We start from the raw sequence: 24,810 nt of genomic DNA, 5'->3' as shown, positions 1-24,810 counted from the left end.
GAGCCCAGGCTGGGGACACAAGCAGAAGAGCCACCAGCGTGGCCAACCGAGTCCCTCGCCTTCCTCGGGCATGGGAAGAAACCTCACGGGCTCCGCCAAAACGCATGTCCTTGCAAGGGACAGAAGGAACGGCCTTCGTTGGGTTGTCCTTTTGTCCACCCGTGGTGTTTCTCCGGGCTGAGGACCTGGCCTGGGCATGGAGAGGAGCAGCAGAGCTGGGGCCTCCAAGCCCTGGTCCGAGCTTGGTCAGCCGTCACAGCTGGGGATGCCACGGGCTGGAGGGGGCTTTGGTGTCCAACAGTGTCGTTAGGAGGACAGTTGTCCCCAGATTCTGTCCCTTCTGCCTTAACCCTGAAGCCACGTTGGGCTGAGCTGCCTCCCCCCTTCCCCGAGGAAGCCGTAGCTTTGTCTCAGCAGGCTCCTGGCAGCGTTTTTTTTTTCTCCCTCAAACTACAGATTGCAGAGGCAAAAAAAACCCAAACCAAACTTAAAATCAACCCCCCCCACCCTTGAGAAAAAAAGCCCACGGGCTGGACCATCACTGCTGGTCCTCATCTGGGCTGCTCGACCTTCGGGCTGGAGGGAAAGCGTGTCCTTGGAGGAGGAGGAGGAGGAGAAGCCCGTTCCCTTGCGTTAGCCATTGCTCCTCGCCGGCATTTTCCAAGGCTCTGGGTAACGTTGGGAAGCCTCGGCCGCGTGGGGACGTTCCTACAAACCACAGAGCTATGCAAACCCTCCCGGCCTCCTGCCGAGCTCTTCAGTGACATCTCGTGATCCCAGGGGAGGCGAGGCAGCTCTCCGGGATGGTTGGAGATGGTCGGGAAAGCCAATGGGATGCAAAGAGAGGGGGGGGGAAAAAATTCCTCCTCCCAGCAAGCGAGAGAGAAACCGAAAACAGAAAAGCTTTGCCCACAGAGCGTCCCGCTGGAGTCCTCCCGCGGCACTCGGTGGCTCTCTTGCCACGGCTCGTTTGGTGGCAGATGCAATTGAAATGGGGCCACAAAAGGTCATCTCAATCCCAAAGGCGACCCAGCGGCGCTTCCCCTTGCAGAGACGTCGGAGTGGGACGTCGGGACACGGTGAAAAGTTTCCCCTGGAAGCTTTTCAGCCGAGGAGTTTGTTGGGATTGTCCTTTGCCTACAAATAATCTGGTTTACGGTAAATAAACCCCAATAAGACCCGGGGGCACCCCGGGGACCTCTCCGCCCTGGTCAGTCCCCTACTGGCACCCATCCATGATGCTCTGAGAGAGGCGCCCACCTTGGTCTCCCCCCGGCAGCCTTTGTCCCCGATCTCAAGGCACCCAAACGCATCCGTCCACCAAGCCGGGAGGAGGAGGAGGCACCCTGGTGTGGCTCTACGCGCAAGAAAACACAGGGCGGAGGGTTGGTGGCAGGTCCAGAAGGAGACCCCAGGAGCTCTGGTCCTCAGCCCTGCTTCCCTGGAGGGACCAAACCCCTCGGCAGCTCCCCCAACGCACGCCGACGCCGCTAACACCCAGAAGAGCTCACAAACCTCTCCTCAGGCTGCCTTCAGCTCCCGAATACCCCAAATCCCGCACACCAAACACCTTCCCGAGACCTCTTCCACCTGCCCGGCAGTGGCTCCAGACGGGAAAACCAGTACATCCCAAACCAGCCCCCTCCGCGCCACCGGCACACGTGGACGGGCTCATCCCTCTGCTCTTAAAATCCTTTTAAATGCCAGCAGTAAAACTGGGAGAGGTTCATTGAAACTAATAAGCCTTTGCAGGAGTTATGCGACGTTTAATAATATTTAATGACTTGTTGCGTGCCAGAGGACTTACAGTCCCCCTTCAGCAATAATTTACAACACGCAGCGAGCCGCGGACAGTCCAACAGGGAAAATCTCGGCAGCTGCTGCGAAGGGAAAGCGTCGGGAAGGCTGCGGGATGCGGAGGGAGCCGTCGTGGGCATCGAAAGGGTGGGCGAGGAGGGGGCACCCCACAGACCCCCCCCTTTGCAGGGCCGGGACTCCCCGCCAGGAGAAGTTTGAGCCCAGGATCGCGACCCAGCCACTATTTTTCTTGCAAATCCCGGTTCCCCCGACCAGGGGAGGCTGGAAAATCCAGCCGGGATTTCTGCCACGCGCCACAGACCCGGCGCTCCGTCGATAACACCGGTTTTTGCGACGACCCGGCGACGCGGTATCGATCCCGCAACCGCTGCCAAGACACGGCGACGGGGGGTGTGTGGTGTGTGGGGGGGTCACATTATATTTTGATCATAAGCTCTTCAAAACAAGATCGACTTGCGATTCCGGATTTGCAGCGTGCCTGGGATAACAAAGTACTGCCCCAGCACCGCCAATAAAAGCCGTATCACGCTAAATAACGTTATTTAATGGTCAGTGTTACCCCGTTGTGCTATTTAACATCACGTGTGGGATCCGCCTGGTCCTTCTCCACCTCTTTTTGCTGCTCCCGCGCAGTTCATCCCCTGCCCTGCAGCCCCCCGATACCCACAGGTTATTTTTTCCTGGACCCAGAGCGCGGAGCGATGCCCCGGGGCCAGCCGAAAGCCACGGTCCGTGTTCTGCGTGAGGGAAAACAGCAAACGGAGGCGTAAAACATCACCCCTCGGCCCAAATACCTGCTCATTTCTCCGTGCCTGTTACTCAGTCCCCTCTCTCTTTGTCACCCGGCCTTCGAATCGCCAAACCCGCCCCATCATTTTGTGCACAAACCCCCCCGCAAAGTGCTATACCCCCCACCCCGCCTCCTCCATCCAGCCAAACGCTCGGCCCCTGGGGGGAGCAGCAGAAGCACCTCCGGATGGAGGCAGAGGACAAAAAAAGGGAGGAGAGAGGGTTAAAAAAAAAAAAAAAAAAAAAAAAAGTCCAGGAAAGCTCTGATCCACTCTGCCCGCTGGAAAAGCCAAAGCCGGGCTGCTGGGATGGGGGGACCCAAATCCTGGGGCGTGGGGCCAGCGGCAGGGACACGTGGGGAGTAGGATGGGACCAAGTCGGGGCCGGGAGCAAATGCCACCCATGCCAGCAGAGCCCAAGGGCGGACATGGCACCGTGGGATCCTGGATCCCGTATCCCAGGGTCACCATCATCCCTGGATCCCGTGTCCCAGGGTCATGACCATCCCTGGATCCCTTGTCCTAGCGTCACCATCATCCCTGGATCCCATGTCCCAGGGTGAAGGTCTTCCCTGGATCCCAGCGTCACCATCATCCCTGGATCCCATGTCCCAGGGTCATGATCTTCCCTGGATCCCAAGTCCCAGGGTCACCATTATGCCTAGATCCTGTGTCCCAGGGTCACCACCATCCCTGGATCCCGGGGTCACCATCACCCCTGGATCCCGAGTCCCAGGGTCACCATTATCCCTAGATCCCGTGTCTCAGAGTCACCATCATCCCTGAACCGACCTGCCCAGGCCTCAGCCCCGGCCTTGGGGAGGAAAAGGCTACAAATGGGTTCGGTACAGCTTGGGAAGGGGGGAAAAAAAAAAAAAAACCCGAGGGTGTCTGAAAAATGGAAGTTTCTCCCCCTGCCCGGGATTTTGAGCTGCTCGAAGCAGTCGGGGATGAAGCTTTAAATCAAGGAAGGGCCCTGGGCATTTCCTGTAGCTGGGAGACACTGGGAGCGCTGGGAGGGGAAGAGCAGGGCCCCTGCCTTGAGGATGGAGGAGGTGCGACCCACTCGGGAAAGGGACCTTGGGGCTGGGGGGGGTGGTGGTGGTGAGGGGGGGGGTGTTGGAAATTGGGATTAGAGGGTTAACGAAGTGGCTGGGAGGACGCACGTGACTGGCTGTGGAGTGGGGGGAAGCGGGCTGTGGGTGTGTATGGGGGGGGTTGGGGGGGGGGGGGTGTTTGCTTGGCGATCCCTCCCTTCCCATCCCCACCATCCCCCTCCTCCCCCCGGCCCCCCGCACAAAATCCGCTCCCCTCCGGCCGCCCCCCCCGCCGTTGCCTCCAACCTGCGGCATGGAGGCACCGGGCTGCCCGGCTTTTCCCCCTCCACCTCGTCGGGCCGGACCCCCCCCGGGGCTCCCCCGGCCTCCCATCGCCTTCACGGTCGCTCCGCCACCGGGAACCCCCCGGCAACCGCCGCCGCTCAGCCCCCGCCCGGCCCGCTGTCCGCCGGCCAAGGCCGAGCCCCGGTACCTGGGGGTCGCCAACCCGGGCCCCCTCGCCGTGGCCGTCAATGGGAAGCCCTTCTACCCGGCCGGGGCTGCAGGTACCGGGGCGAGCGGCGGGTGGATGGGGCGAGCCGGGGTCGCCAACCCCCTCCCCGGCCCCTTCTGCTTCTCTTTCCTCCTCTCTACCCCCGCCCGGCGGGCCCGATCCTGCCCTCGGTCTCTGCCGGCACCCCCAGCCCTCGCTCCCCCACCCCTCAAAAGCGGCCTGTCGCCGACACGCTCTCCCTCGGCTTCACCGAGGCGGCCGCTGTCGCGATATGGCCCCGTCGGAGCGGAGACCGCCCGGACCGACAGGAGCCGGCGAGGGCCGGGCCGGTGTTCCTGTGCGTCGGGCGACCGGGACTGTGTCGCGACAGAGACCGAGGTCTCCGGGATCGTTCCCGCCTTCCAGAAAGGGGGAGAGGGAGGAAAAAGGGAGAAGAGGCGGTGGGAGAGACCCGGCCCCGCTGCCGCGACGGCGGGGACCGGCCCGGCCGGAGGATCGGCGGGTCCCGATGGGGACGGAGCCCTTTAAGGGGGTCGGGGACCGGGACCGACCCCGTCCCTCCGGAGGAAGCTGGAAAGGGGCGACCGGCCGCTGCCTCCCGTGCCCGGGACTCACCGGGCAGGACCGGCGGCAGCAACGGGCCGCACGGACGGAGCCGGGGCTCCGGGGCTGGCAGAGCACAGGGTTGCCCGGCTCCGGGACTCCCGATTCCCGGCTCCGGGGCTCCCGGTAGACATCGCTCCCCGGTGCCCGGCTCCCGGGCGCTACCCGCCGGGGCTCCGCACCCCTCTCCCGGGGCAGGACAAGGCGCTTCCCCGGGGCTTTCCCCATCGCTTCCACCGACCGAACAACAACCCGCCGCTCCCTCGCACTATTCCCTCCCGGCCGGCACCGTCGGGGACTCCATCCGGGGCCGACTGAGCTCGTCGCATCCCTCCGGGGCTCCCCGGTCCCACGGGCCTTTTATCCCCCCCCCGCCCCGTTCGCTTTAATATAAGAAGAAAAAAGGCAGCGCCGCGGGTGTAATGGGAACCAGGTGGGGCCTGGCAAAGCCGCCCCGCTCCCGACCGGGGTGATGGTGTGTTGGGGGGGGTGGGGGAACAGGTAGGGAAAAAACCCCGGGGACACCGGACCGCTCCCCTCCACCGCGCTTACCTGCTCCCGGTGCGGCGGGAGGGATGCTGCCGTCCCCGGGGGTGGCTGTCGCTGGCGGTCACTGTGTCTTCCCCCCCCCCCAACACACACCCCCCGGTTCCTGGGAGCCCTTTCCGTGCCCCCGTCCCTTCGCTAATGATCCCTTTGAGTTCTCCTTTCCCCTCCTGGTTAACCCAAGTATGGTACAGCTGTTCCCCAGCTGCCGACTTCCCCAGCGCCGCCAAATCTTTCAGGGGGTGTCAGTTTAGGAAGGGGGGGGGGTGGGGGGTGGAGGGAGCTTGGAAATATCTATATCTTCTCTTTTTCCCATCCTCTTTGTCCCCCTGCGACGCCCTGTTTATTTAGCTACGTGCCCGTATCCTGCTCCCTTCCTGCCTTCGCCTTCTTTCTGGCCATTTATTTATTTGTCTCCAACGCCGAAACCCGGCGGGTCGCTCGGAAACGCGGCGCGTTGCCTCTGAAAAGGGGGAAAAACCCCAAATCCGATGCATTTATGGGGCCACTTTGCAGCGGGATTTTTTTTTATTTCGGTCATTTTTCTTCATTTTCGGTCACTTGGGGGATTTTTGCCTTCTCTCCGCTCCTTGGCGGGGCTTATTTTTTATCATTAATCCCCCCCCGGCCTGGAGGCTGAGCCCTTTGGAGGACAAAGCGGGGAGGAAACGGTAATTTGGACTCATCCCTTCGCCGTTACCTACCACCGGGCACGTAGACAGGTCGGTACTGGGAGGGACGGGGAGCAATCACCCCCCCAAACCCCCCCCCAGATAACATTTTCCCCCTTAATTCAAAGCAGCTGGACCTGGGCTCTCGGCTGCAAGCCGTAACCCCCAAATTGCCTTAATTAGGAAACAACTGAAAAATCAAAAACGAAAGTCCGGAAAAGGCCGCGGCGGGGGCTGGTTTGGGTGGGGTGTGGAGCCCCTGGTGGGTCCGCAGGGATGGGGACCCCCTTCCCCGGCTCCACCGGGAGGTGATGGTTAACGGGCCGGGAAGGAGGATCCATCCCGAAGGAGGCGATTTTCCCCCCCCCCTCGCCGGCCCTGAGCGCTGTGCTGTGCTCGAGGCCTGGCCGTGGGCCTGATCCTGCCCCTCTGAGGGGGCCAGTGGTCTCCACCTGCAGCAAGCCCGAGTCTCTGGAGCTGGTGCTTGGGGTGGGGGTGAGACTGGGGCAAAACCCGGCATTTTCAGGTTGTTTCCTTCCCAGGTGACGTCCCTGTGTCCCCTCAGCTGCCGGGGGACCCCAAGCCGTCCCCCCCATCCGTTAAGTTCCCCCTGGGTTTTTCCTTCACCAGTTCAGCTCCTCGGGGTCCCAGTAGCACCCGGCATCGGCCGGAGCCGCTGAGCTCCACGTGTCCCTGCGTGGGGACAAACAACCCTCCCGGGGGACAAAGGTGACCTCGGAAACGCGTGGCAGCGACTTATCTCCTTGAACCCATTTCATCAGACGCCCCAGAGACGCAGCAGCAGCGAGGGGAAGGCGGGGGGGGGGGGGGGAACGGACCCCTAAATGTCTTGCTCTGGCCCCCCCAGCCCCCCAGGAGGGTGGGGAAGGGGAGCTCTGCTGGAGCAAAAAGCCTGGGGAGAGGGGGGGTGGGGGGGTATTTTTCACTCCTTTCCAAGTGGTTTCCTGAGAGTTACAGCCACAGGGAAATGCTGGCCCTGGCGGGGGGGCGGGGGGGTGCGGTCAGAGGCTCCCCTTGAACCGAGCTCCAGCGTGGGGGTCTGGATACGGCCCAGCGCCGGGGAGGGCTGGGGTTACTGGTGGATCCGATGTCTCCGCCCCGGGCGCAGCCGAGCAGGGCAGAGATGCCAGCCCGTGCTGGAAGGGAGCGGGAGGAGAGGGATGAGGAGAGTCGAGTCCCCCCCCCCCCTCACCCATCCCTTAGTAGCTACATCCAAGAGGGTCCCCAAGTGGGGACCCTCATCTGCGTGTCCCCAAGCACCCGCAGCTCCAGCCAGGCTTCCCCCCCTCCCCCCAACACCCTCGGTGAGCGTTGCCCTCCCCGGTGATGGATTTGACCCGCTGCGCGCCTCTGCTGAGCCCCTTTTTCCTGGGACTGTACCCCAGCATCCCCCCGGAGAGGACTGGGACCGTGCTGGGGTGGGCTGGGGCTGCGGGCACGGAGAGCTCTTGGCTTCATTAGCACCGTTAACACCACCCCGCCTCGCGCCTCTCCCCCTGCCAGGCGGCGAGAAGGGATGCAAAGGCGGGTACCAGGTGATGCCCGCAGCCTGCCGGGCCCCCCTCAAAGCCTCGGGGGAGCTGGGGTGCCCGCTGGCAGCACCCCTGGGCAACCTGCGGGAACACGAGGTCGCCGAACTCCCCGAGCCCCTGGGCAAGAGCAAGAGCAAGAAGCGGAGGAACAGGACGACCTTCAGCACATTCCAGCTGGAGGAGCTGGAGAAGGTCTTCCAGAAGACGCATTACCCCGACGTCTACGCCCGGGAGCAGCTGGCGCTACGGACCGACCTGACTGAAGCCAGGGTGCAGGTATGGACACGGGTCCCTGTCTCTCCTTGGGATGGGCAGGGGTCCCTGGTTCCCGTTGGGATGGGCAGGGGTCCCTGGCTCCCGTCAGGATGAGCACGGGTCCCTGGCTCCCTTCAGAATGGACACGGGTCCCTGGCTCCCGTTGGGATGGGCAGGTGTCCCTGGTTCCCGTTGGGATGTGCAGGGGTCCTTGGTTCCCGTCGGGATGGGTATGGGTCCCTGGTTCCTGTTGGGATGAGCACGGGTCCCTGGTTCCTGTTAGGATGAGCACGGGTCCCTGGTTCCCGTCGGGATGAGCGTGGGTCCCTGGTTCCCGTCGGGATGGGCGCAGCTGCCCCGGGTGGTGCCAGGCAGAGCTGGAGGATGCTTTTCCCTCCTCCGATGCTGAGTTAGAAGCTGTTTTCCCAGGAGGATTTTGCTCAGCCCCAGAGGGGAAATCCCAAGCCCAAGGGCTCGCTTCACCCACTACCAAAGGGTTCAGGTGCCGGCTGCCTCTCCGAGCTCTCTCCAGTTGTTCCCTCTCTGCAGCACCCAAGGGAGAGGAGGAGCCAAAATTTGGGAAGTCATTGCCAACCTTCCCCTCCAGCATTCCCTAACGTGATCCCCCTCCATGCACCCTCATCCCCAGCCTCCCCCAGCTCAGCTCCCTCCAGCCCAGCACCAGCAGCGATGGAGCTGCCATCCCAGGAGAGGGATGCCCGGGGGCTCGGCCTGGATGGGGCTGGGGGTGGCATGTCCCGGGATGCGGGGCAGGATGTTCAGCCTGGAGAAGAGAAGGCTCCAGGGAGACCTTCCAGCCCCTTCCAGTCCCTAAAGGGGCTCCAGGAAAGCTGGGGAGGGACCCGGGATCAGGGAGGGGAGCCATGGGACGAGGGGAGATGGATTTACACTGAAAGAGGGGAGATTTTGATGAGATCCGAGGGAGAAATTCTTGGCTGTGAGGGTGGTGAGCCCCTGGCCCAGGTTGCCCAGAGAAGCTGTGGCTGCCCCATCCCTGGAGGGGTTCAAGGCCAGGTTGGACGGGGCTTGGAGCAACCTGGGCTGGTGGGAGGTGTCCCTGCCCAGGGCAGGGGGTGGCACTGGCTGGGCTTTAAGGTCCCTTCCCACCCAAACCATTCCATGAATCTATGAGACCCTCCCTCACCGCCCCGGCTCCACCGGCATCACGCTTGCGTCAAGCCAGGGAGCTCCTTCCAGAGGCGGCTCCGTGTGGTTTGAGGCTCCTGGTGGGAAGAGGCGGCTGGAAGGGGGCACCCGGTGGGGGGGGAAGAGAAGGCGGGTGGGTAACAAAGAGAGCAGGGAGCACCCATGGGGTGCGGGGCGCCTCGAGCCACCGAGTCCTGGGCGCTGCCCTCCCCGTGGGGCGGGACCTGGGGACGAGGCGTGGGCAGGGGACCCGCTGTGGCCTCCGAGCCATCTCCGAGCCGTGGTTTGGGGTGGATTTAGATGAAATTACCTGTGAGAGCCCCACGGTGAGCATCCCGGTACCGCGTCCTCCTCTTCGGTACCGCGTCCTCCTCTCTGGGAGATGCTGCTGGAGCCGTGACCCACCCAGCTCCGGTCCCCGGCCCCATCCAGCAGCTCAGAGGGGAGGTGCAGGTGGGTCATCGTGACCGCGCAGGACCCAAAAAACCTCATTCTGCACCAAAAACCTGAATTAAACGAAGCCCAGAAGCGCAAGGGAGAGAAAAGGGCCGCACCCGGAGCAGGGCTGCTCATTTTCCAAGGGGGATAGGAGATATTCCTGCTCTTGGTAGAGAAAAAGCCTGGCGAGCTCAAACAGGGCTGCTCAGGGGCGGTTTTCTCCCGTCATCTCCCATCCACGGGGATGCTGGGATTGGGATCGGTCCCAGCGGGGCTCTTTTCCTGCTGGGAAGATGAGCGGGGACCCGGGCAGAGGGCTGCCCATCTCACCCCAGGGCTGGAGGTGGGAGGGGAAGAACGGGGGTCCCTGCGCCTCAGCCCCCTCCTCCATCCCCCCAGGTCTGGTTCCAGAACCGACGGGCCAAGTGGCGGAAACGGGAACGGTACGGGAAGATCCAGGAGGTGAGAGACGCCGCGGCGCCTTGCCCCTGCCCCACCGTGTCCCATTCCCCGCCCAGGGTAGGGGTCCCGTCCCGTTGCATCCAGGGTCCCCACGGGGTTGCCCCCCATCACCTATTTTTGCCCTTTCTCCACCCTCGGGAAAAGCGCGTGGCCCCGGATGGAAAAGGGGGACGGAGGCAGCACCACGTTTTGCCACACGCGGGAAGATGCTGCGTCACTGTCCCCCTCCGCCTCCCGTGGCAACATGCCCTTAGGGGCAGGTTTTGGGGTGGGCCCCCCCAAGCTGCCCCACATCCATCAGTGCTTCCTGCCCCACTTTTCTGCAAAACCGCGTTATTTTTTTTTTTTTTTATTTTTTTTTTTTTTTTTTTTCCTCCCAACGTGGAAAAGCATAAAAAATAAATTTAAAACCCGGCTCCGCGCGCATCCCCGATGCCGAACTCTCCCATGGCTGCCCTCCACGGGGTAGGGAGGAAGATTTCAACCGGGATTCAACCCCCCCCGCCCCCCCCCCCAAGCAATTACATTAAAGCAAAGGCATCCTCCATTTGCACCCTGGGGGTGGGGGGATTGAAGGGGGGTGATGTGGTTCCCCCCCCAACGCTTTACTTTGGGATTTTTTTTTTTATTTTTTTTTTTTTTTGGTTCTTTCTTCCAGCTGCAGAACAACCTGTGGCCGAGCTCCGGCCCCGGGAGTCCCGCGGGGCTCCTGCCCCCCGAGAGCATCCCGTCCCCCTGCATGTCTCCGTACCCCCACCCTCACGGCAACATCGCCGGCTTCGTGGGCATCCCCGCTTCTCCCGCCCCCCACCCCGCCATCAACGGCCTCTACTCCCTGCACGGCCTCCCCCCGGCCTCGGCCCTGGGCACCCACCCCTTCGAGCCGGCACCCGAACACGACTACAAGTCGCCCACCCTGGTGCCGCTGAGGGTGAAGAGCAAAGAGGCGACCAGTAGCCTGCTGAACTGGGCTACGTGATCCTCCCCCCCCCCACCCCGCCACCAACACCCCCCCAGAGAGGGACACAGACCGTTTCCACGCATCCCCCCCCCCCCCGCGGCGGAGTGTGTCCTCCTCACCCCCCCCCCCCCCAACCAAGCACCAGGGTTTGGGAGCAGGTTGGTGGGGGTCACCCTCACCCCCCCCCCCATCTCCGAGCGCTCTCCTGCATCCCAGCCCGCTCCATCGCTCTGCCATCGCCTCCCCCCCCCCACCTCAACGTGGGTGATGAGGGGAGGGGGCAAAGCAAGGCCCCTGGGGGAGGGAAAAGGGTCACCCCCAAACCCCGTCCGCCCCCAGCGGGGCTGGAACTGGCAGCTCAGGACCCCGAAAGCGGCTCCTGAAAAACCTGAGCCCCCCCCCCCCCCGAGCACATTCGGTGAGTGGGATTTGATGGAGGTACCCGGTGGTTTGCAGCAGGGTCGCAGCCCGTTGGCCCCCCCCCAACCCCATCTGCATCCCCCCGCTGCCTGCATTTCGCCCCCCCCGCCCCAATCCGGGAGGTCACCAGCCCTGGGAATGTCCAGGGAGGGGACTGTGCTGGGGGGGGGGAGTGCCAGGGGACCACCGTGGCAGGGGGCACCACGTCATTTTGGGGGTAGCGCTCCCCTCCCCAGCTGAAATTGGGCTGCTGACCCACCCCCCCCCCCGCCCCCAGTGCAGCCCAGCAATGGCAGAAACTGGGGTCTCCCCAGAAGACCCACACAAGCTGGGACAGCAGCGGGTGCTCGAGGCAGGGGGGGTTACTGGGGGCAGAAAAAAAGCCCCCAACCATGTTCACGGAGCCCCCAGAGCCCCCCCAAACCACCCCATCAGCCCTTTCTGCTCCCCCTTGGAGGGGGAATAAGGTACAGGGTGACGACACACCCCCCCCCAGCTCCTGCAATGCATGGACCCCCCCCCCCCCCCCAAGATGGGCAATAAACCAGTATGGAGTGGGGGCTGCGGGGATAAAGCCCATTTCCCTGTGGGGTCACCTGTAGCCACCCCGTTGCCCCTCAGATCGATGGGGGGGGGGGTGCTTCAATCCCAGGGGGTGAGACCCCCCATCCCTGGTACCACCCCGCGTGCCCCAGTTTGGGTATTTGAGGAAAAAGTGGTGATTTTGGAGGGTTTTCCCCATTTTGGGGGGCCCGGAGGAAGCCCCTTAGCGGTGGTACCTGTATGACCGGTCTTGGGTGTCTGGGGCGGGGGGGGGACATCACCTCATGGCATCCGACTGCTTCACCCCCGCTGTCACCGCGAGTCCCTCCAAGCGCCAGGTCACGGTGGCACCGTCCCATCCCGTCCTCCAGCCAGTGTGACCCCCCCCCCCCCCACACACACACACCCCCCCACAGGCAAACGGCCCCAGCCGAGGCCGAGTCACGAAGGGGACGTCCCCTTGCTCCCGCTTGCCCTGTCGCCAGGAGATGCTGTTACCACACACCCCCCCCGCCCAGCACCCCCTCGTACCAAAAAAAACCCCCCCAAAACCGCCGTGTCCCCAGTTCTTGGTCTCCTGCAGCCTGATGGTGGCAGGGGGGGGAACCTCAGTTGGGCACCACGGACCCCCTCGGGAAGGCACCCGAACCACCCGTCCAGCCCGATTTGGGCCAAAAACCCCAAGGTTTCCAAGGTTTCCAGCCAAAAAAGAAGGTTTCCAGCCAAAAAAACCCAAGGTTTCTGGCCCAAGGGAGCCCAAATGCTCCAAGACCTGTGCGGATGGTGCTCCTCACCCCCGGGGCTTGGCACCCCTGGCACAGCCCGGCCACGGTGGGTGCCCCCCCTCGGCCTTGGGACATCTTCCACCCCGGCTCTCGCAGCACCCCCCCCCCCCACCCCCACCCCGCCCCCCAACCTGCGGGGATTTTGTTATTCATTTATAAACAATAAAACACATTTTTAATAAGTTATTTATGGCTCCGGCAGCGCTATAAAAGCCGCGGGTCTGTGATTTCCCGGCGCAGCTGGGGAACATTCTGGCACAGGCCGGGGGGGACAAGGTGTGATGGAGAGCTGGGATCCGCTTGCGCCTCATCCGCCAGCACAACCCCCCCCCCCGCGCCACCTCCCGCACTGGGACCAGGGTGGGTGCTGGGGGCACCCAGGAAGAGGAAGAGCACCCTGGGGGGGCTCAGAAATACGTGTTTTCACCCATCGCAAGGCGACAGCGGTGGTTGTGCCCCCCCCCCCCAGCTGGATGCTGCTGAGGATATTCCCCCCCCCAGCCCCAATCTGCGCTGTTCATGGGGGGGGACGACAAGGTCAGGGTGCAGCACTGGGGACCTTGGAGGGGTCACTGGGCTCCGGCTCCGCGTCACCACCCGTCCCTTGCCTGTGGCTATGAGGGAGGAGGACAGGATGGGTCCCACGGCCCGTCTCATGGCCACGCCGCTCCGGGGACTTACCAAATGCACGTCACCCCCGGGGCTGAGCCGGTGTGGCTTCTCCGATGTCTACGAAGGGTTGGGTTTGCCGCCTCCTGCCTTCAGAGCCTGCGGGGTGGGCTCCAGGGCAGGGGCCGAGCATCCCTCGCTCCTGGAGCGCCACGGGCTCGGCCCCGAAGCATCCCAGCAGGTGACGGGGAGTAAATCCCGGCTGTCCCAGTCTCCCTCTGCCCACCGCCACCCTCGGGCAGGGAAGCAAACAGCCTCCTCTGCCCCTGCCCTGCCTCTCCCCCCTCAAACAGGGGTGAATCTCCCGGGATTTCACCCACACGAGGTGGCCAGGGCCGCCGCTGCCCTTCTGCCAGGGAAACTGAGGCACGGCAAGGCGTAAGGGCGAGCTCTGTCAAGGGTAGGCTCTGGGGATGGTGGGGTCGATGCCCAGCTCCTCTGTGAGGAGCACGGGCCAAAGAAAATCCCAGTAACACCACCACACCGGTGTCAGAAATCCCAAGGCAGAAGGCAGGACGGTTGAAGGAAGGGGACAGGCAAATGCCTGCTTGAACCTGCCACCTCCCGCCCGCGCCCCCCCCGAGGTCACCAGCTCCCCCCCCTCCCCAAGCCAACCGATCTGGTTGCAAGGTAAGTAAATATTAAATTGTTCGGCGACAGGTAACCCCCCCCCCCCGCCTTGGGACCCGAGTGCGTGGGGAGGAGGAGGACACGAGACAACAAACCTCGTGCACCACACGTCAGCCCCATCGCTGGGTCCCATCATGGACCTGGGTGGGGGGGGCAGGAGATACGGGGACAGAGACAGAGCCCAGACACGCTCGGGTCAGAGAGATCGCGAAATATATATATATATATATATATGTACAGCTCATCCACCCCACCCAGCGGGGCGAGGGAAGACTGCAGCCCGCAGCCCTCCCCAGCCCGTTGGGGAGAGCTTAGCCCCTCAATCCCCCACCCTCCCCAACCACGCCGCCATCGCCCTCCCAGCGCCCCCGACCCCGCCGCCGTGTCCCCAGGCAGGCTCTGGGCAGGGGGACAGCAGCCTCTGCCCCCCCCCACGCCCCGATCCCACAGCAGCGGCGAAGGGGCCCTCACCCCGCTTTGCCCCACTCCCCGCACCGCTGCCTGCTCCCCCTTCTCGGCCCCAGCTGGTAGCGGGGGGGCAGGAGGAGGGTGATGGGGCTGCTGCCTCCGAAAGCATCGACCGGGGGGGCGCCACAGGCCCCCCCACCCAACGGGAGACTCCCAAGGCACCGTGGCCTCCACCAAGCCTTCACCCTCAGCTCGGGGCTGAGCCAGGCACAGCCTGGAAGGAGGCAGAGGGGCAGGATGGCATCTTAGGGAGGACCCCCCCAGCTCCAGCCTCTTCCCAAGGGGTCCAGGCACACACAGACCCCCCAAAGCCTTGCTCCTCCTGCCCCTCGGCAGCGGGCCAGCCTCGAAATCTCCCCAAAGCACCCCCCTCCTGCCTCCCCATCGTCCGTCACTGCAGCAGCTCCTCCCAGGAGATGGGTCGGGAGAAAACCTCCCGCTCCAGCCACAGGTCGTAGTTGACCTGGAAATCCTCGGGCAGGTCCACGCGCTGGCCCAGCACGCTCTGCAGGCAGTTGTCCACAGGGAGAAAATCGGGGTTGCTGTGCGCCCGGTCGTAACGACGCGAGTTGAAACGCTCGATGCTGGCGCGCAGGGCACACTCCTCCGCCTGGAAGTCCCAGGGCCGGGCATCCAGGTCTGGGCAGAGGGAAAAGGGGCGTCAGAGGGGAGCTGGGAGCCCTTCAGCCAGCCCAAATCCCTCAGGAAAGGGCTTTCCACGTCCTTACGAAGACCAACACGCAGGGTGGGGAGCAGGCAGCCACCAACCGCTCCAACACCAGCCATTGCCAGCCCTCTCCCTCTTCCCCGTGATGCCACCACCCCAAATCCCTCCCCACACCCCAGATTTAAGGGCTGCACAAGCCCCAAGCAGCAAAGGGACACATCTAGGCACAGACATGTCACCGCAGGGAGCAGGCAGGACAGCGGCTAACAGGATGCTCTGCAGCCGCTGCGAAGGACGTACCGTTACCGTAAGCCCAGTCGTCGTTGAGACGGTGTCGCACTTTCTGGTAGATGGCTGACATGGTCTTCATGTTGCTCTTCCTCCACTGCCGGCCCAGGTATTTGGTCTGTACCTTGAGCAGCTTCAGCACGTAGAGCTGCATCATGGCCTGCTTCACCTTCAGCGCCCGCTTCAGGATGGGTGCCGACTTGAACACCACCAGCATCTGCAGGGAACAGCCCCCCCAACACACGCTCCCCGACAGCCGGGGACAGAGGGGTGACACGGATATGTGGGTACTTCCCATTGCGCGCGTGCCAACCACCTCCTCCAGCGTGCACCCTCCCTCTCTGCCTTCCACCCACCCTCTCTCGCCTCCAGCTCCCCAGCAAGGTCTGGGGGACACCATGAAGGGCACCCCGAGGTATCCAGAGCCCCCCCTCACCCAGTCCAAGCACCCCACGACAGCCCAGTCCGGCTGGGCTGAGCCCCAGCACCTTCCCCAGCCCTCACCATGGTGCGGGAATGCTTCCACTTGGTCAGCTTGTTCAGGATGCGCAGGAGGTTTATGCAGGAGAAGAGGTTCCTCCAACAAAACTGGTTGTTGTCTCCGGCTTCCTGCGGGAAAGCGGAGACAGGGGGTCAGGCAAGGATCGGAGCGGGGACGAGGAGAGGCTGTTGTGGTCTGAGGACCCTTGCCCAAGGGGACACAGCACACAGGCAGGAGACATCTCACAGCCACCCATCAAAGTCCCAGCAGCGCCGGGGCAAAGCACAAGAGTGCTGAGGGTGCCAGGGCTGGGTGCCGATGCCCTGCTGCCTCCCTGCACCCATGAAACCCTTTGGGGAGCACCTTGGGGTGGCTGGGACCTGGCAGAGAAGGGAGCGACTCACCAGGCTCTCTGCCGTCAGCTCCGGCAGCTCGTGCACCACGCAGTACGGGTAGTCCAGGACAGAAATGCTGCAGGAGGGAGAGGGGGTGTCATGCTGCTCCCCCAGATCTTACCTGGCCTGGGGGCAACGCAGCCCCACACCTCCCACCCACCCATCGCCTGCAGCGGGCACTTCCCTGGGCCTGCGAGGGCCGGAGCCACGGCCAGGGAGGGACCACGGAGGGGCAAAACAAGCAGGGACCCCCCCTCCCCACACCAGGCAGGGATGCGCGCGGACGCTCCCCTCCACTACCTGTTCTTGGCAGTGATGTAGGACATGATGTTCTGGTTGAAGAACTTCAGGATGAGCGGGATGCAGTTGGCGAAGACCAGATGCTGGGCCATGTACTCAAACTGGGGAGAAAGGTGGGTGAACGAGGACCCATCCTGGGTCCTGCCCATCCCCAAAGCCCCGTGCACGGCGGCCGGACCCTGGCCCCCCTCACCTGGTAGATGTGATTCAGCTTGAAGTGCTTGAGCAGGAGGAGCAGCACGGCAGAAATGGCTTTGACGATGATCTCCTTGTGCCGATTGACATCCACCCCCAGCTTCATGCTCTGCAGCACTGTGGTCCTGGGAGACACAGAGGGATCCTTGGGCTGGGGCACTGTCCGTACCCCGCCAGCCCCAGAGGTGTCAAGAGGACAGTCCTGCCAGCCCCTGGGCTCTCAGCAGCCACCTGCAGCCAGCTCCTGCAGCAACACAAAATTCCTGGCACACCACTGAGCAGAAGACCAGGATCAGCCAGGAGGCCTCAGAACAGCCCCAGCCCAAACCGCACCACTCTGCCTGGCTCCCATCATCACCCGCTGCCTCTCGTCCCCCTCCACGGTCACTCACGGCATCTCCTCCGGCAAGACGTCTGCCAGGATATTGATGGAGTCCGTCTTGGCTTTGGAGGTGGGGGCTGCGGCAAGGAGGATCTTCAGCAGAGCGATCTGGGGAGAAGGGAGAGACGGAAAAGCGGATGGGAACAGGGGGACCAGCCACAGGCCCCCCTCCCCACCATAGGAGGGAGTAACAGGGCTGCATATGTGCGGAAGGAAGAAAACCCAGGGGGCACCATTGGACAGGGACGGAGCAGTGAAGGGAGGCCCCAGGGTGAGGCCCCCCCAGATCAGCTCCAGAAGGACAGAGCAAGGCCCGGGGGAACCCCAGCACTCCCCAGCTCACCATGTACTGCGGCAGGCTTGGCAGGAGGCCCTGGTACAGGATCTCCGCAGGGACTTGCTCCACTTCTTCTTCTCCCTGGTGCCAGGGGAGACCAGAAAACCTCATACCAGGAGCTGCCACCGGTGCCACGGTGCTGGCTAAGCCTCAGGCTCTCCAACCCCAAGGGCACAATACGCCTTGTCTCCTGCCCAAAGCCTCCCCACACACCCCACCCTCTGCCCCACAGAAGTTGCTCCTCCCTCCCCAGCAGAGCAAACCCCTCAGCCCTGCAAAAGGGACTGCAAATCAGGACCAAGTGCCCCCAGCTCCCAGCCAGGAGCTTTTGTCCCAACCTCAGCCCCACACTCACCCCAGAGAGCGGGGAGCGCAGGTACTCGTCCTCCATATGCACTTGCACCTCTGCGATCGATGTGTACTTGTGCTGCACAGGGAGAGAGCAGGGGTTGACACCACTCCTCCCCCCCACCGTCAACGCCACCAGCCCCAGCCTGGTCCCATCATCTTTTTAAGTCCCTCCAGGGACCTCTGTTACTCCTGTCTCAGTGGTGAACAACGTTGACGGGCAGGGTGGTGGCTGCTGGCATCACCCCGGGACAACCCCGGTAAGAAAGGAATGAAGCCCGTGAGGAAAGCGATTCAGCCAGGCTGGGAGACCAAGGACGGGATGAAAATTTGAGGCCTCTCCCATTACCGGGCTGAGCAAGTGGGAGAGGGGTCAGGCAAACGCACCACTGGCCCTGACCTGTGCAGGGGGACGGGGAAGGGGCACCCACACAACAGCAGGGGCTGGAGGAATTTGTCAATGTACTCACCAGCTTCAGGGTTCGGATGCTCTCATGGATGGGCCTGGGTAAGCCCACCACGGTGTTGGTGTCACTAGAGAGAAGGGAAAGAGCCAGGCTGGGTGCAGGCAGGAGCAAAACTGGACAGGAGCCACCCCAAGAAGGAGCCAGTGAGCTCAGGACTTCTCTGCTGCCAAGCAGAGGCCAACAGAACGCCCACGCTAGCAGCCTCTGTCACAACCCCCCTCAAATCAGCAGCCCCCCAGGCTGGCTCTGCAGAAACCCACCTGCCCAGCGTGTAGCCGATGAACTTGCTGCGGCTGGACTCCAGGAACATCTCAATGTCCTTTTCTCTGCAGCAAAGGGACAAGGGGAAGAGTCACATCTTCCTGCCCGCCTGGATACACCACAGCCCCAGGCCATCAGGAAAAGCCTCGCGGTCAGATACAGGAGATGGTGCAGAGCCCACCCCACCAAGAGAACAGCCACTGAAGTGACCACCAGATCAACCACACTATCCTCAAGATCTCCTCCACGCCCCTGCTGAAGTTCTCAATATTTAACAGCCTCCGTTTTCCTCAACCCGCTCCAGCTCTCCCCACAGCCTGGCCCAAGACCAGCCCCACAGACTCACCGGACTTTGGGGGCCCAGGGCAGCCCCTTGGGGCAGGTGATGCGGTCGCTGGGGGGATGCTGGGTGGGGGGAGGCATCACTTCATCCCGTTCGAGGGGGAAGGTCTCTCCCTCCAGGCTGTTGTCATCATCATTTTCCTCCTCTTCCTCACGGGAGTCGTCAGCTTTGTAAGGGTCCCGCTCATTAAAGGCATCGAGGTTATCCTGCTTAATCAGGGCCTGGAGATAGAGCAGGCAGGTGAATATCCTGGGGAAAAGCTGCTCCGAGGTCAGTGCCCAGACCCCAGCCGGCCCCTTGTTAATGTTACTGTCCCCAGTCCCCTGCACCAGCCTCACCTTGTGCTCCCGCCGGCCTCGCTTCTGCTGCTGCTCGATGAGATCGGAGGCGGAGGCGGGCGGGGAGGCAGCTCGCATGTTGCGGATGACTTTAATGCTGTCCTCCGGCAGCGGCGGGAGGCCCAGGATCTCCCTCTTCTCTGCCTTCATGCTCTGGAGCTCCTCAAAGCCCCCCAGGGTGCACTGCAAGGGAAACCACGGCACCCTTGGCACGGGGGGCTCCTCGACACACAGTACTGAGGGCTTCTCCATCTGCCCTCCCCAAATCTGCTCTCCAGGAATCCCAAATCCCTCCCAGGGTGTAAAATAGGAGCTGCCTGTCCCCATGCTGCTCTCGTCATTGTGAAAGGCAAAAGGGACAGTGTGAGGGTGTTCAGGCATCCACAACTGAAGTGTCTGGACCTTTTCTTTCATGCAGACCCCAGCTGGTGACCTTACTTTGGGTCTGTCCTTGGTATCCAGCTCCAGACACCAATACCTGATGTTCCCCTACAGGGTGCAACCTGAGAATGGGTTTAATAGGGCACAAACTACTCAGCTGAATGCCAGAAAAAGAGGATGGAGCAATTACAGCCAGCTACGAGTGCAGAACTTCCTTCCTCCGCTGTACAAAAAAACCACAGGACGCGTGTCGGCGCACGCCGCAGCCTTTCCTTACCAGCACAGTCTTCCAGAGCAAGAGCAGCACCTTCTTCATGGGGAAGTGCGGAGCATGGCCACTGCAGAATTTGGTCACCATCCCGAAGAGCATGACGGAGAAGGGCTCGTTGTTGTACAGGGGGGCTCCTGGAACCACATGGCAGCGATAGCCAAGCATTCCTCGTCCCTGTCCTCACCCCAACCGCCAACACCACCAGCCCCTGCACCCTCACACGGCTTCTGCAATCTCGCACCTCCCCATCACCAAGATCCTTGTCTCATCCCAGACAGCTCCTCTCTTCCTTTCCAAGACCTTGTAGCCTCCATGATTTCTTACCTCTGTGTTGAGAGGAAATGATAGCCCCAAGAGTCAATTTTTTTCCCCAGGGAGAGAGCACCAAGACAGCAGAAAAGGCTGGCTGCCTTTGCTCATCCTCCTTTGCCCCACCAGCAAGGTTCAGCCTGGAAAAAACCAACCCAGTGCTGCCAGTCCCTATTAACTGAGGCCTAGAGCAAAACCCCATCTCACTCTCTCGCTATTCAGCCCTGGAAACCTCCATCCCATCAACCCCCAAGCGCCTGGTCCTCACCCAGCTCTGCTCGGAAGGTCTGTCTCATGCTCTTCCACTCGGGCTTGTCCCCCTCGGCCTCCTGCCGAACAGTCTCCACGATCAGGTACATGATGTTCAGCAGCACCCTGCAAAAAGCAGAAGGTCAGGCCAATCACCAGAGGTTTGGGATGAGTTATGGAGGCACCACCAGCACCCAGGGCTCTGGGGGGAGGCTGGATCAGCCCCAGACCACAGCCAGTTTCTATGCACCCGCTCCACACTCAGACGCTGGGGAAAAAGGTCTCTACAAGTCAAAGCAGGGGAAAAAAAATAAAACTGCTTTCCCATACTTTATTGCTCTTGCGTCCCCAACCAGCCACGTGCCTGCTGTGCAGGTTGAGCACAAGGGACATCTGCGGACTGAGCAGACCCGAGTGCAGCTGATGATGCTCACGGAGCCAGGGCAGAAGGTGGGACAGGCCTGGGACACCCTCCGGTGCCCGCTGGCCTGTCTCAGCTTGCCAAAGAAACCAAGCAAACCCTGTTTCCCCCTCTCCTCGCCCCCCCAAGCATCCCTTCCTCCCAGGCCCTGCTGCCTACCTCAGGTCCGTGCTGTCAGCCAGGGAGATGGCAGGCTTTCTCACGGCACTGCTGCAAGCTGCGCTGTTACTGCGGAGGGAAAACAGCCTCAGAGGGGCCTTGGGAGACATTTTAATTCCGCCACAAGGAGCCCACAGGCCAGAGCCAACCCCTGGAATAGATATCGCTGCAACGAGTCCCCTTGTTCACAGTGCAATCAACAGAGCAACAGACCCGTCTCTATTCATTGCCAGGCAGCACAACTCACAGTGAATTTCTGTATAAATCAGGTATAATCCTACATCACATATCCACCCAGAACAACAGGAATCACTCCAGTGGCTGCAGGAATTAGGGGCAGACAGACTAAGAACGGGACTGCTTCAAACTGGAAAAAAAACTCCTGCCAAGGAGCTCCAGAGCCATTTCTGAAGTGCTTTCCCCCAGGTACTCACTCAATCTCCATGTTCAGCAGCTCCACCAAAGCGTTGAACGTCCCCACTTCCAGCAAGAGGAAGATGTTATACCTCATCCAAGCCTGCACCTCGGCCTCGGAGCCGCACTCCCCAAACGTACCTGCAACGATACCTTCGCTGGATCCCACCTCCGCAGGGGATCCCGAGGCCCTCCCACACCGCCAGAGCATTTTGCAGGGGGAAGGAAAAACACCGCCCTAATTTTAAGGCAAAAAGTCGGATGCAGAGGACTGAACTGTCCTCCTGCGGGTAACGCAGCCCAGGTCTGGCAGAGCTGGGATTGCACAGGGAAATCTGCCAGATTTTGGACCAAACTCCTATAAGCTGTCTGGCTGCCACAAGAATTAGGTTAATTCCAGACATCCCAGGTGAAATCAAAGATGCAAGGAAAAAAATTATTTAAAATCTTTTAAATCAACGGTCTCCAATCCACTACTCGGATTTAGCAAAGGGGAAACTAAGGGGGCAGAGGCCTGGTGTCACCTTGGGCAACGTAAAGGATGGCTCGGGCAACCCTCAGCCTCTTCTCCCGTGCGGTGACCTCCAGCCCGTCGAGAAGTCGCATGGCGTGAGTGCGGTGCTGGTTCTTGTCCAGCTCAGTCCATTTCTTGTCCCGCACTGAAAAGCCAAAGCGGGCAGGCTGAGGGCACGGGGCACCTCTGCTTGCCCTGGACACAAACATCGCAGGAACAGCTCGAAACGATTCAGCGTGACGGAAAACAGGGGTGCCGCAGGGAAAACTGCGCTCCTGGGAGTAACGCCCAGGCGTGCGTGATCGGCCTAGAGGGACCGTCTCCTGCCTCCCATCAGACGACAAGATGAATCACATCCATCTGAACCGGCGCAGGCAGCTGATGGGAAATGAGCTGGATGCTCTTGCTGCTGCCAGTATGTTCCAGCACAGCTGTCCTGGCGCTGATGAACCATCTCAGACATCGACATCAGCAAACGCCGAACGCGTTGGAGGCAGCGAGCTGCGCTCCGGGGCCAGCCCACGCACACTAATGAGGTCTCCAGCACAAACCGCGTGAAGATTATCAGCGCACAGCTCGAGCTTTCTGACGCAGCGCTAATACATCAAGCCCTGTCCCCCCCCGCCAAGAGCTGCGAGATGTCCAAGAGAAGGGTCTTACCGTGGATCCTGAAGTCCTCCTCGAAGCACTTGCGGTTGAGCAGGAACTCTGGCCCTTCCGTGTAGCTGTACAGCTCTGCCGAAAGAGCACAGAGGAAAATCTCCAACGACCTGCACTGAGCCATCGGACAAAGCTGCAATTCAGCCACGTTAATTGCAGTTTTATCCAAGATGAGGGAAATGCAAAAAATACACCCAGCGTAAGGCTATAAAAATTAATTGCATGGTATCACTTCTCTTTTAACATGAATGATGCGTTTAAAGACAACAGCGGAGCAATACTGCAGTTGAAAGAGCTCCTATAATCATTACCAAGAAAGAAAATTGTGGCTGATTAATTGATCCATCAGGACGAGTCCCTTACCAGACAGCTCTGCCGCCCATTTGTCGGTATCTGCATATTCAAACTCCAGGTCTGGGGACTCTGAATAGCCCTAAAAGCAGAGGAAGAATTCCGTTAAATTACAGCGTTTTTCAGGAAAACCAAAATCCCCGAGACATTCAACAATTCACCTCATCCTCCCGCAAATCCAGGATTGTATCTTCCGTTCAAGAGACCAAAAATGTACCCGCAGCAGCGTAAACGTTACCAAGGCAACTCCTACCCACCTCCTGCATCTCCATCCCAGCTCTCCCCAGCTCCGCCGCAGTGAGCCACGCTGCGCTTCACCGACGGGCAGCCCCTGCCACTGCACCACCTCTAAAACACTCCGGGAGCCCCAAAAGGCCAAAAAATAAAGCACGAGACGGGGCGCGTTTAATCTTGGGGCAGGGAAAGGGGGTTATGGGGGACATGGGAGGTCTCGGAGCTCTCAGAGCTCAGCCATTTTGCACAGGTGTGTGAAAATTTAGGCTATCCCCCCCACAAATGAACAGTGAGAACGAAACAACTCCAAGCAGCTTTGGGGAGGCTGGAAAAACACGCAGGAGAAGCCTCAGAGCACAAACCGTCTGCCCCCTTTCAGTAAGTCATCAACGTGGACCACAACAAAACCCACCCAAATCTCAGGGCACCCCCGCCCCGCCGTGAGCGAGGGGCTGATCCAAGCCCCCCGTCTGCTCAAAGAGCAGTGGGTCTATGTGGGTCTGAGCCGCTCTGTGGGGCTGGGAGCCGTTCCCCAGCCCCCAGGCCTCCCGCAGACCTCCTCACAGCCCTCTCCTGTCCTTTCAGGGAGTGTCATCCCCTCCCAGTTGAGGGCACCCATGGAGATGGATGGCTCCAGAGCCATCCCAGGAATGAAACCGGATTTGGGGGACACCACGGAAAAGCTGTGGGATAAATCAGCTCCATCCAGACCCACATGACCCTCCTGGTTCCCACCAGGACCTCGGTGTCTCCTTGGAGGGGTCGGTCACCTCTTGGCAGGGCCACCCCTGGTCTGACCTGATGCCCAGGGACCCGACAACCCAGCCCTCACCACACCGGGCCGGTACTGGCTGGGAGAAGCCCCGGGCCGGGGCAGTGAGAGCCCAGAGCAGCCCTGGAAGGAGGGTGGCCGGTGCCAGGTCCCTTTGGGGACCCAGGACCGAGCCACCCTCACACCACAAACACCTCAAACCGATCCAGACACGACAAAGAGCTGGATGACGAGGAAACCAGCACCCACCCGAGCCCGGTACCGACCCAGGCGGGCTCTGGGCTGACCCGGTACCAAACGGGCCTGGCAGAGAGAGGCCTCCCGGCCCTACAGGCCAAGGCTTCGGCGCCCAGGGGAACCGGCACCGAAGCACCGGCCCGGGGGATGGCGGAGGGTGGGAAGCACCGCGCGGGTTAGGCCTGAAGCGGCCCAGCACCTCACAGGCAGGCCCCGGGCCCACGGCGGGGAGAACGACGCGGCCCGGCCGGGAACACCCCCCCACCCACCCGCGGAGCCGGGCCCGGCAGCGGCGGCGCTGACCTCGGAGTCCTTGCGCGGCGGGCGGCCCAGGTCCCGGGCCTTGCCGGGCGGCACCGCTCCGCCGCGGGCCTTGTTGTTACCCGGGAGCGGCCCCGAGCCCCCAACGCCAACGCCAACGCCGCCGCCCGGCTCCATGTCGGCCGCCCTCCACCGCGCCGAGCTCTCGCGAGGACTCACCCCTCCCTCTCGCGGGAGCGGCAGGGAGAGCCGGGGCAGCGCCGCCGCCATGTTGGGAGTGGCACCGGGAGGTAGAAAAATGGCTCCGGTCGTTCCGGTGGCCGCGATGTGGCTCCGCCCGCCCGTCCCGCCGCCCCGGCCGCGTCACTGCCCGCCCTCGGTGGCCACGGCCGGTGTGGCAGCCGGCCGGGTGGCGAGCACCGCCCCCGCGAGGCCATCTTAGGTGTG

General features: G+C 62.2%; 2 protein-coding genes across 4 annotated transcripts; one reads left to right on the top strand and one right to left on the bottom strand.

The window, feature by feature from the left end:
- Positions 1-3,941: 3,941 nt before the first annotated feature.
- Positions 3,942-10,831, top strand: ALX3 (ALX homeobox 3). Its single transcript, XM_074564166.1, has 4 exons — positions 3,942-4,209; positions 7,502-7,806; positions 9,790-9,852; positions 10,511-10,831. The coding sequence occupies exons 1-4, from the start codon at positions 3,957-3,959 to the stop codon at positions 10,829-10,831; spliced, it is 942 nt and encodes a 313-aa protein (XP_074420267.1). The 5' UTR covers positions 3,942-3,956.
- A 3,231-nt stretch (positions 10,832-14,062) lies between these two features.
- STRIP1 (striatin interacting protein 1) lies at positions 14,063-24,725 on the bottom strand. 3 transcript variants are annotated; one of them, XM_074564476.1, is made up of 21 exons: positions 24,583-24,725; positions 22,872-22,941; positions 22,509-22,583; positions 21,859-21,993; positions 21,355-21,475; positions 20,921-20,989; positions 20,360-20,466; positions 19,789-19,916; positions 19,131-19,313; positions 18,796-19,013; positions 18,449-18,514; positions 18,192-18,255; positions 17,729-17,800; positions 17,380-17,454; positions 17,047-17,144; positions 16,653-16,779; positions 16,460-16,560; positions 16,169-16,235; positions 15,788-15,892; positions 15,296-15,500; positions 14,063-14,967 (listed from the first exon to the last, which is right to left on the bottom strand). In XM_074564476.1, exons 1-21 carry the CDS (start codon positions 24,631-24,633, stop codon positions 14,720-14,722), a joined length of 2,385 nt encoding a protein of 794 aa, XP_074420577.1. In that variant the 5' UTR covers positions 24,634-24,725; the 3' UTR covers positions 14,063-14,719. The 3 variants fall into 3 exon arrangements, with proteins under 3 accessions (XP_074420577.1, XP_074420576.1, XP_074420578.1); XM_074564475.1 differs by lacking the exon at positions 24,583-24,725 and adding an exon at positions 24,406-24,567; XM_074564477.1 differs by lacking the exon at positions 24,583-24,725 and adding an exon at positions 23,021-23,084.
- Between the last annotated feature and the right edge of the window lie 85 nt (positions 24,726-24,810).

Source organism: Larus michahellis, chromosome 21, assembly GCF_964199755.1.
Source record: "Larus michahellis chromosome 21, bLarMic1.1, whole genome shotgun sequence".
Taxonomy (NCBI): Eukaryota; Metazoa; Chordata; class Aves; order Charadriiformes; family Laridae; genus Larus; species Larus michahellis.
The sequence above is the reverse complement of the archived record's forward strand: the minus strand, read 5'-3'. Positions and strand labels throughout refer to the sequence as shown.